General features: G+C 40.7%; 1 protein-coding gene across 1 annotated transcript in view; it reads right to left on the bottom strand.

The window, feature by feature from the left end:
• CELF4 (CUGBP Elav-like family member 4) overlaps positions 1-12,314 on the bottom strand; it is an 817,890-nt gene that overhangs the window by 74,216 nt on the left and 731,360 nt on the right. The window contains exons 9-10 of the mRNA XM_042453288.1: positions 9,397-9,481; positions 5,707-5,726 (exon numbers count right to left, since the gene is read on the bottom strand). Coding sequence (XP_042309222.1) covers positions 5,707-5,726; positions 9,397-9,481 — 105 coding nt within the window. The remainder of the gene's footprint in view (positions 1-5,706; positions 5,727-9,396; positions 9,482-12,314) is intronic.

The raw sequence follows: 12,314 nt of genomic DNA, 5'->3' as shown, positions 1-12,314 counted from the left end.
TATATCAACATTTTAAGAACACTAACAGCCTCATGTGAAAATCTTTTAAATACAAAGAGGTGTTATGGCACATATCAACAAGGCAGCTGTTATTTCTTCTCTCTATTGAATGCATGTCCCCATTCTTACATGGTGGCCTATGCTGAGGGCATGGCTTTTTCAGAGTGTGGGCATCTCTCAATGAAGAAATTTCTCCCTTTTGTGTGTGTGTTTATTTATTGGGCACAATCTGATGGTAATCTTTCCAGATTCTTAGAAGAAGCTGGAGTGTAACAATGCCAGCTCCACAGAACTTCACAGTGAGAAGGAATGGCTCAATTCAAAACTTAAGAGAAGAAGAAAGGACTAGTTCTACAGAAAGCCAGCCCTAGTCATCAAGGACAATGTCTTTCCTGCTGGCCACAGAAAATTCAGTGTGGGAACCTATAAGACATTGACAGGAAGCACTGAACGCCTGGAGAAATGGTATGATGTTGAAATGTCATTTCTATAAAAACGAATGTTAGTGCTCTCACTTTATAAGGATGTGAAATAAGAAGATTTTCAGGTCCATGCTAGAGCAATGTGTGTGTGCATGCGCCTTCATGTTGCCCATCTATTTATGGTGATTTCATGGATTTTTATAGGGTTTTCTTAGGCAAGGAATACTCAGTGGTGGTTTTCCCATTCTGTTCTCTGAAATATAGCCTGATATTCATTGGAGGTCTCCCATCCAAGTATTAACTAGGGCTGACCCTGCTTAGCTTCCAAGATCAGACAAGATCTGGTGCCTTTTATTTAGTCTAGAGTGCTGCACACTGAGATTGACAATGACCTTGAAATCTGATCTCAGTTTAGGGGGAAAAATCTCCAAGATTATCCTCAGCCAGGGTTGGCAACTCTAAATTACCTCCAAGCTCTGTCTGTAAGGCATGCGGATAGATGGACAACCTGTCTAACAAGGAAAAGAGTTAAATGACCTCTAAATTCCTTAGCTTCTGAATGAAAAAGCCCTACCTTACTCATGTTATGATAATGGACTCTTAATCCAGAAATAAATCTTCATTGTGTTGATATAAAGCCATAGGCTTTACTTAAGAAATAAGGAATATTAGGAGGTATTCCTAAGAATACTTAGGAAGTAATAAAATGGTGGTGGGGAAGCTCCATTGTACTCAGTGGGACTAATTTCTGAGTAAACATGCTTAGGACTGTGTTGGTAAACATATTACTGTATATGCTCATGTATAAGTCTAGAAATTTTAGTGAAAAACTGACCCAAAAAACATTAGCTGGTTTATTTATGGATCAGTGCAGTACTTACATTGACCTGTGGATAAACTGATTCATGTATATTGGGTCAATTTTTTGACTAAAATTTCTAGTTAAAGGAACCATCCTCTGGTGAAAAGCAAGAGTGTAACCTGTTCTGGAAGCACTGACCCTCTTCTGCTATCTCAGCCATCCAGTCTTTAGTGTGAGCACAAACAGTTATGTTTACTGGAATTTTGTCAATTCTTTGGCATCTTTTTTCCTTTGTTTTGTCCTTTACATCCTTTCTTACATGACTCTACGTTTTACCCATTGACCTTCCCATGGGCTGTATCAAAATCCATAATCCCAAAACCTGCCCTCGATTTAAACATGAGGACGATTTATACTTGAGTATATATGGTAGGTCAAGGTTGCTCAGAAAATAAATTCATTCAACTGGAATAAAGAGTTCACCTGGTGGATCTTGAAGTGATCAGCAAGGATTCCTGTAAAGTGTAAAGATATACAACTGAGCATTAAAGTTAGAATTGTCCAAGCCATTGTATTCCCCACCACCAATTACAGATGTGAGAGCTGGACAATAAAGAAAGCAGACAAGAAGAAAATCAACTCATTTGAGATCCAGTGTGGCAAACTATAGGACATTGACTGAGTGCTGAGGATACTGTGGATGGCCAAAAAGACAAATGGTCCTAGAACAAATCAAGCCAGAACTATCCCTGGAAGCTAAGATGATGAAACTGAGGTTGTCGTACTTTGGCCACATTATGAGAAGGCATGACTCTTTAGAAAATACAATAATGCCAAGAAAGGTAGAAGGTACAGAGACTGCATGCTAGATGGATGGACTTAATCAAGGAGGTCATGGGCCTGAATCTGCAGGAGCTGAGCAGTGCAGTGGAGGATAGAGGGTCTTGGAGATGTCCCATCCATAGGGTCACCTTGAGTTAGGGATGACGTGAGGGTCATTAACAACAACAAAGGATTCCTAATTCCCAATTGTTTTTATAGTGGCAACAAACAAATTATGATGTGTTTTTGCTATTTCACACTACACAGTTATAGTCCTATGATTCTGCTGTAATTGCTATGGCTATATTTTATGGAATCCTGAAATTTGTAATCTGGTGGTGCATCAGAGCTCTTTGGGAGAGAATTCCAAATACCCCTTTCTAAACCTTGAAACCCAGGATTTCATAGAGAACCACAGCAGCTAAAGTCGAATAATTGCGTTGTGAAAAAAGGCCCCAAGAAAGCTGAGGAAACAAGATGTGGGAAGAACAGTGAGCACCATTCATTTCTGGTATACAAATTTGTAGGCACAGAAATCTTTTTAATTTTAAGGCCTAAATCAAGTTGTTAGTCTAACTAAAGTAAATTCACTGAAGGAATAGAATTGGTATGAGTGTTATCTTAGCAATACTCCATACATGGCTTGGGCCCAGGATACCTGAAGTACCGCCTCTCCCCATATATTCCGTCCTGCACCCTCAGAACATCTGGGCAGCAACTCCTTAGGGTGCCTGGGGCTAGGCTGTCCTCCACTACGAGGAGGACATTCTCCATCGCCGCCCCGGCCCTTTGGAACACGCTGCCCACGGAGCTCCGCTCGATTACCTCCCTGGCCCAATTTAGAAAGGATTTGAAAACCTTTCTCTTCCATCGTGCATTCCCCGATTAAAAGTCCAGTGGGCCTCCCTTCCTCTTCTGTGGCAAAGAGGATGGGCTACGGGGGTTTTATATCGTTGTTGTTTTATTGCACTTGTATTGTATTTTTATTGTATGGTTACACTTTGTATTTTATCATGTTGTAAACCGCCCTGATCTGTGGAAGGGCGGTATAAAAATAAAACTATTATTATCATCATCATCATCATCATCATCATCATCATCATCATATACTTTTCATTGTAGTTGTGTATCCTTTACTTTGCATTGCAAGTGGACATGGTATATTGTGATTTGAGCAATGGTACTTAGTTATTGGCATATTGCTATTCTGCATGAGGGCTGAGTAACACTCATGTAGCATATCTTCACATGTAGGTATTTAAGACACTAGATCGTGGAAGCTGAGTAAGGTCAGCCCCGGTTAGTAGTTGGATGCTTTAACCTAAATTTCAGAGAAAAGAGTTTCCAAAATCACCTCTGAGTATTCCTGGCCTAAGAAAACTCTAGGAAATTCATGGGCTTGTCATAAATCTACACTTAAGTGGTGGTTACACTATATCCCCTTTCTGTTTCTCTGAATGTGGTTGCTTTTTCTGAATCAAGAAGTGCATTGAGGACATTGATGGTTATGCACCATCCAAGAATGCAAAACGGCATGTGTAACAGGTCTACTGGCTGAATTCCATTTATATAACTGTACCATCAGTACAGATGTTATGCCATAGCCCCAAAAGGACAACTACATGCAAAGGGAATCTACCTGCTCTTAAAGAACGAACAGTATTCTAGCAAATATTTTCATGCAAATATTTTTTTAAAAAATATGGTCCCAGGTGTGCAGAATCTTGACCTCAAACAAATCAAGAAAGAAGTGACAGATGTGTGTGATAGAGAGGGAGGCTTATGAAACACTGTCAGAGATTCTTGAGGTTTACGGGGCTATTGAGAGTGAAGGTTCTTCATCTGGACGCTGAAATATCATTCTGGATGTTTTTCTGTGGACAGGAACATGGACAGGTACTGACTTCAGTCTTCTACTATTTCTTGGCAATTGAATGAAATTTGTCCTTTCATTTAAAAGGCATGGGGTTGTCAAGTAGAGAGGAAGAAAACAGACATGAAAAACATGGCTTCGCTTTTCTAATTGCATCTAAGTCAAATGTCTGACAGAGAGTTCCATTCTTGAAGAAAACTTTTGCACGGCAGTGTTTTCCTCTGTGTTCTGCTACTAACATAAATGTAAGATTGGGATTTAGCTTTAGTCTTACTTATAGTATAGGATTAATAGTTCAGCATTAATTGTCCCTGACTATGATTTTTCTACATGTCACTAAGAATGTTAATTCACTATCAGTGTTCACAAGAACAATGGAAAAGCAAGTCAGGTGTTCCTGTTGGGTAATTATTGGAGATGGACCTTTGCAAAGAGACATGACACAATAGACCCAATTTCTCATCTATTAGTAAAGAAATTTCACACTGGGAAGCATCCATCATGAATTTTAGGCAGAACTATAAGAAGAGCACTGAACCTGGATTGGAATGATGCTCTATGTCAAACATACCAGAGTTAGGCATATTGAATCAACACCATCAGGTTGACAGTTCGATGCCCAAGTGCTGCATGATGGGGTGAGCTCCTGTCAATTGTCCCAGCTTCTGCCAGCCTAGCAGTTCGAAAGCATGCAAATGCAAGTAGATAAATAGGTACCACTTTGGAGGGAAGGTAACAGCATTTGCTGCAGCCATGCTAGCTACGTGGCCATCAAAGTCATCTTTGGACAATGCAGGCTTTTCAGTTTTTTGACAGAGATGAGCCGTGCTCCCTACAATCTGACATAACTAGATATTCATGGCAAGGGGTTACTTTTACCTTTGCACAAGTTACATTTCTACAAGTGTAACCATTGCATATGGGCACAAGTGTAACCATTGAATGTGGGCCTAAATCTTGTTTTAGTCTGGTGAAGAGTACAGCCACTGAATCAACTGGATTTACCTGCATGTTGTCTCCTTATTCTACAATGGATTCAGTGGGTCTGCTCAAGTTGGGATTAAGTAATAAGATTCCAGCATGTAGTTGTGCCTTCTTGGATGGTGTGCAACTACTCCCCAGTACCTGCAGTGTACCAATTGATTCACTAGGATTTTGGGAAGAGCCACTATTACACAATGGGAAAAATACAATTCTGGCACATTGGCCAATACAAAATCAGTTACAAAATGAGGGTAGAAAGTTGGTGTTACCACTGTATGACTATGGCTGTATCTACACTACCCAAATTAAAGTGGTTTGACACCACTTTAACTGCCATGGCTCAATGCTATGGAATTATGGGATTTGTAGTTTTGTGAGATATTTAGCCTTCACTGTCAGAGAGCTCTGGAGTCACAACAAACTAAAAACCTCAGGATTTTATAGGGTCAAGCCATGACAGTCCAAGTGGTGTCAAACTGCATTAATTCTGCAGTGTGGCAGTGGAGATCTACACTGTACAAGCATGATGTAAGATCTTGGCCATAGTAAAAATGCACACTTTCACTCACTTTTGTATTTCATTCAATGCATAATATCCTGTTGACCCTCGAAAACTAACATTGCTTTCTGAGTGACTTACTGAGGAGTCAATCTGAGGATCCAGCAAACCAAGGGCTAAACTATTTTTTCCCCTTTCTTGGAGGGGCAGGTGGGAGGGAAAGGAATGGGGATATACTACATAGAAGAGCAGGATTTTTAATGTTCTGGCTTTCTTCATCAGGGCATAATTATAGTGTCATAACACAGCAAATTACAACTTTGCCTTTCCCGTTAGAGAGAGGAGTTCACCACGGTGCTCCCCCCTTTTTATTGGCTATTACTCATCCCCTCGGCTGGCAGGGGTAGTTCCGCCGAGTCAGGATTCTGACAGATGCCCATTTAAAGCTCATTAAAATTCCCAGGCCCTGGTGTGATTGAAGGCACTTTCTCCCTCCACATTTTCTTTTTGGATTAATAGAAAATGAAGCCCTTATGAAGACTTGCTAAGCAGAATTTCCCGGCTACGTTGCTAAAAGGAACAGCCAATCCCTTCCAACACGTGTACCTCCTGGAGGCTGCAAAGTTGTGGCAGGACTTATTCCAACATGGTGGGATAGGGCCAACTGTTTCAGTTTGGCAGGGACAGTCCCAATTAATCCTCTGTCATCTCACTTTTTCAGCTGCTTTTAAAATGTCCCAGTTCCTCGCTCCTCCTCTCACTTTCTCCCTTTCTCCTCAGCTTACTTCAATTGCTGAAACTGAGTTGAAAATACAAAAGTAGTTTGCACTCAGTTAACACAGCAGGGAAGAGAGGAAATCAAGGAGCAGAATCTTGACCTTCCAAGTTAACACAGGCAAAAGCAAACTGCTGCAGCTTTTCTTAGGTTGTATGCTCTTCTTCATTAATAATGTTTGCTATCTTGACCACAGTTTGATGTTGCTTGGCCACACATGTCCCAGTTTTCATCTGTGAAATGTTGGAGAGTATGCAGACTGGATTTAATGTGATATGCTAATGAATCAATGAACCCACCCTACTCCATCCCAACTAACAGGGAGTTATAGAAACAGAAATTAGAAGCTAAGGGAGTTATAAAAACAGAACCAAGGGAGTTATAGAAACAGAACTCTGCAAGGGATCAGAAATACTAATGTATGAAAAAGTTAATTTCTCCTGCTGCCATTTCCAAACTCCCCCAGCCAGCATGGCCATCGCTGGTTGAGAGCTCCTGGAAATTGTGAACTGAGAAAAATAAATTGTCTAAGCTGTACTCCATGCTCTCCACAAAGCAAGGCAAAAGTATCTTCCCTAACATCTTCAAAAATAGAGTGTGTGTCCCCCAGTAATCTTAGTGCAAAGTTCCAGATTATTCAAGGCCATGTATTCCAATGAGTGTTTCCTTTCATTCCAGACCTAAGAAACTTCATAGGATATAGAGAAAACTTCTATTGGCCTTTGAGAACTATAAAGGAAGAGCCAGGACTGAACAGATATGGGATATCTCCCTCAGAGGCTGGAAAAACATTGGCTCAGATCCTGCCCCAAACATGAAGCCATATGTGGCGGACTTCAAGTGAAGCACAGAAATATTGGACACAAAATGCTGGAAGATATCTCTAAGATAAAAATTCAGTGGACATCAGAGACTTTCCTGTTGGGACTATTGGATGATGTACTGGGAAAGAATTATGGAAGGATACTGCAGTATGTGATTATAGTATCAAGAATTGAATTGTCTATGCTCAAAGGTGGAAGGAAGCTGCTACTCCGGCTCAACAAGATTGTTTGGCAAAGATAGTTGAACTTGCTGAAATGGACAAACTGACAACTCTGATTAAGGAGAAATCCTTGACAACATTTTTTAAAAGTTTGGGAGACGTTTCTTTTCTAACTTCCTTTTAGGGTCAGCTAACAGTTTTAGGTTTTGTAAAATGAACTTAATTTGCTTATATTGTAGAAACTTTGTATACTGTGAATTAAATGAAGTTTAGTAACCGGAAGATATAACCATAGGTTTTTGTTTGGGGGGGGGGGGGAAGTCAGCATGTTTGTTAGGATTTTTTTGTGGTATATTAGGATTGTTGAATTTTATTTGTAGTTTTTGTATGGTAGTTTTTAGTTTTACACACACACACACACACACACACAGTATTTGTGTTTGTTGCTGTGTTGTGTGTAATAAAAATGAATTATAGTTTTGTCTTTTGTGTGTGTGCATGATTGAGGGTTTTTGTGGGTTTTTTGAGCAAAGAAACAAGAGCCTTCCCCACAAAAGTGGCTATTTGTTTGTGTAAGACTGCTGGATGTCAGGCAAAAAACCCCCAGCATTCTTTCATTTAAAAATCAGCAATGTGAGTTATTATGAAAGAGTATTTTTTCACAAAGAACAGTGATCCTGAACAAAGCCATGTGACTATTTTCTGTGCATGTATGATCACTAGTTTTTGAGCATGCAAACTCTCGAGGGCAACTTGACTTGTCTAGACCAGTCCAATGTTTACCACAGACAAGTTAAACAGGGAAGACATACTGCTCTCTAGACTGGGCTGGGGTTCACAGCAGTCATGGTCTTGCTTTTGGCTGCTTTTGACTCTCAAAACTGTCTTTGTGGCCCTTCACTTGCTCAGAATCCCTGGATGGGACAATCTTTTCCTGATTGTACCCAAAAAGAGTGAATTGCCTCTCTGGGAAGCTTCCAAGGATGTCAATTCACTTTGTACATAAGTTGCTATCCTCCCAACCTTGTATTATTTAACAAACAAGCAAGCAAAAAACGCTTGCACAGAGCTAGCATCCAATGGTCCCGTTATGGATTTGTAACCTCTAGTTACAGATCCCAGCTGCTTAGTAGTCAGTAACACAGTGTACTCTTGCTATAAAACTGTGCAAATGCCCCTCAATCCATGTTAAAAACAAGCAGCAGGATCAAACGAAGTAGGTCTGTTTAGCTGGCAATCAGGGCACAAGGATGATGATGTTTCCAATCGTCTCCCACCAGCAACTGAGGTTGTGACAAGGACTTGTGACAAGGCTCTTGCTTCTCATGGTGGCATCTTCACTCGCAGGTGGGAAGGAATTGGGAACTTCCTCCTCCTTGTCCCTGATCCCTAGCTACAGGTACAGGTACCATATGAAGCATAATCTGGAGAGGGACCTCCCTAGAAGTGTGTAAATGCTTGGGAATGCTCAAGTAGGAGGAGATATACTTTCTGTTCCACTGAGGTAAAAGCTTTGGCCTTGTGCAGTGGGGAACTATCTTTTCCTTTATTTATTTATTCATTTCATTTCTATGCTGCCTTTCTCCCAAGGCAGCTCACCAGTACATCTTTGGCATAATGCTGCAGAACCATAGAGGCTGAATCTCACTTGTCTGAAATGCTTGGAACTAGAAGTGTGGTAGATTTTGGATTTCCCCCCCCCCCACCAGATTTTGGAATATTTGCATATACATAATGAGATATCTTGGAGATAGGTCCCAAGTCTAAATATGAAATTCTTGTATGTTTCATATACACCTCATACATATAGCCTGGATGTAATTTGATATGGGATATATTTTTAAATAATATTGTGCATGAAATAAAGTAATAACGAACTGTCAGTAAGCAAATCACTATCTCAGTCACTCAGGGAAAAAAGTTTTGGATTGGGGAGTATTTTCAGATTGTGTAATTCTGGAATGGAAGCTCAACCTGGAGTGTGCTTCTGACCACTTGCTGTTTTGCTTTTAATCATTTTGGCATTTTTGGCAGTCAGGCCACACTGGGGAATCCAGCCGTGTAGAATGAGAGAGGAATCTATGTTGCCCTTTGCCTGTAGGAGAAACACTTCATAGGCTAGTGCTATATTGGCAGTACTTATGTGTATGGCATTACAAAGCTGTGTGGCTACAATCTGGTGTTTCTCAAGCTGTAGAAAAAGTAGTCCGTGTCCAGTGTGGTATCCCATAGACTCACCTTCTCTCTGTTGCTGTGGGATCATGGGAGGCGGCTGTGGGAAGGCTTGGCTTATCTGACCATAGGCAGCAGGGTAAGCAGCTATAGGGGAAAAAGGAGGAGAGAAGAAAGAAGGAAAGATGTCAGGATCATTGTAGAACCAGCATGTTACCCCAGTAATGGTCCCAAGTGAGTTGATTCTCATAAGGGCAGGAGGGGCACTTTGTCACATGAACATGAAAGAACAGGAGTTCTAAAAAGAGGGAATTCCCATATCCACAACTTGTGAAGGAAGTCGCTCTTGGGAAACAGGTCAATTGCATATGTGAATGCCTAACACTTGACAATTTAAGTGAGTGTGTTGTAGTGGTGCTACCATTGAGCAGCACTGTATTCCTAACTCGGTGATGCAGGTGAGGGCCAGAAGACAGGTAAGAAGATGGATCAGATTCAGAAGATATATCTGTTGGAAGACCTCAGGTAGCTGGCAGTTGATAGACACAGAGAGCATCTACTTAAATAATTTAAGTGCTGTAACTCCATCCTATGGAATTGTGGGATTTATAGTTTTACAAGATATTCAGCCTTCTCCACCAAAGAATCCTGGTGCTCCAGAAAACTTTAAATCCCAGGATTCTGTAAGAAGGAGCCATGGCAGATAAAGTGGTGTCAAATAACGTTATTTCTACAATGGAGATTCACTGATAGCACCTGCTGGTGTTTTCTATCTCAGTGAGGGGTGTGTGTGAATTCACTCCATAGTCTACCTAGGAGCTATCCAAGGTGCTTAACTCTAGTTTAAAAATGGGTTTAGCATCTTGGATAGCACTTTTAAAGTTCAGGCTAAAATCCTGAGTGGATCTCTCCCTAGCACTGAAATGGGAGACACCAGTTCCCCAAGCATAAATAAGAGTATTTGGCTCCTATTGGTTTAACAATAGCAACAATTAGCAGCACTCACCCAAAATTATTTTTCTAAATAGTTGTACTAGAAAACACTGTTGACCCTCCATATCTGTGGATTCTGCATCCACAGATTTAATCATCCATGGCCTGAAAGCATTAAAAACAACAACAAACAAACCCCAAATGTCAACCTTGATCTTGCCATTTTATATAAGGGATACCATTTTACTACACCATTGTATATAATGAGACATCCATCCATCGATGTTGGCATCCATGGGGGATCCAGGAACAAACCCTAGCAGATATCAAGGGCCCATGGTGTGGGAAACCAGTCACAATCCTTTGCGTGTGTAGGGACTGTGAATCAACTTCTGACAATGAAACAAAGTCATGGGTTGAAGCATGTGCAGTGAACCCTCTATCACCAATCCATAATTCTGAGTTTTGGCCTGTTCAGCAGACCTAAAGGTTTCCATAAAAGGCAAAATAGAAATGTCCAGCCTGGAATTTGCCCATTCTTGCCATGGGCTACATCCATGTGTGGAAACTTGAGGATCACACTGGAAATACATGATGATAGGAAGAGCCATAGCTCATCTGTGCAGTCCAAGAATGAAGGCACAGGGAAAGATGTCATAAGGCTGGGATCCTGTTGGGTAGCCCCAAGTAGTGCTCACTAACACTGAAGAGTGAGTCAACATATTAGTGTTGTTGCATGCCTTCAAATCTTTTCTGACTTATGGTGACTCAAAGGGAAACCTATCACATTGTTTTCTTCACAGGATTTTTTTTCCAGAGGGGATTTGCTTTTGCCTTCCTTGGAGGCTGAGAGAGTGTGACTTGACCAAGGTCACCCAATGGATTTCCATGGCCAAGTGAGGATTCAAACTCTCATCTCTACAGTCGTAGACCAACATTCAAACCACTATATCACACTCAGCAGGGTGGAGCCCTGGTGTCTGGTGGTTAAATGCCTGTACTGCAGCCACTCACTCACAAACCACAAGGTTGTGAGTTTAATATCATCCAGAGGTCCCAGGTCAACTCATCCTGGCATCCTTCCATAGGTCACTAAAAGGAGTACACAACCTGTTGGGGGCAATTAGCTAACACTTTGTAAACTGCTTAGTACATCAGTAAACACTATAGAAATGTACTTGCTACTTGCTAAGGAGGTACAAACTTGGTCTTCCAAGTAGGATGCCTGAGTTAGACTTCAGTTTGCAACAACTGAAGCAAAAGGATTGAAAATAAAAGAAGTAAAGAGGAACCAGGATATGTTACAAATAGCTGAAATAATGGGACAACAGATTATTAACTGGGGCTCTCCCTGCCAAATCAGGATGGCTGGAGGGTGTGTTTCCTTTCCTTATATAAATTACTATCTAGATGCATTTGTTCTGAGATTACTTTCTTTCCCAAGTCAACTAAAGTCCTCATTGTGCAGAAAGGGTATTTTCATTTACCCATTTAAGCACTGCAAACCAAGGCAAACAGCATACTAGTTTGCATCAGTGACCCATCTTCAAGGACCCGAAGTCTTACCATCTGAGAAGAAAACATGTGATCTCAGGGTTACTGATAACATTAATTCAGCCCTATCTCCACACTATAAGGACCAAAAATTTCTTCTTTAACAAGAGAGAACGAGGGAGAGTAGAAATTCTCAGCACACAGTCATGCTACAAACAATGCTATAGTTATAGAATATCATGAAATATGCCCCCAACAAGAAACATTTACAGTAATCAATGTGGGGAGTGGATGGCCAAAAGAATTTTGTTTCAAATAAATTATGTTTTACCCCAACTACTCTGCATTTTAAATACTGTTAAATGCAGTTATTGTTTAAATCCAATTGTTAGTCCCAGCTAGACTAAAGCAGTAAAACAAGGGCACCTTGGACCCTGTGCAAGGAGAAAGGCAGGATATAAATTAAAAGAATAAAATAAATTTTGAAAATTACATAAAACAAATAAAGAACTCTATGGGGCCCAGGGACAGGAGATCTTGGAGGGCTCCATCT

This window comes from Sceloporus undulatus, chromosome 2, assembly GCF_019175285.1.
Source record: "Sceloporus undulatus isolate JIND9_A2432 ecotype Alabama chromosome 2, SceUnd_v1.1, whole genome shotgun sequence".
Taxonomy (NCBI): domain Eukaryota; kingdom Metazoa; phylum Chordata; class Lepidosauria; order Squamata; family Phrynosomatidae; genus Sceloporus; species Sceloporus undulatus.
This window is presented reverse-complemented; position numbering and strand designations above follow the sequence as displayed.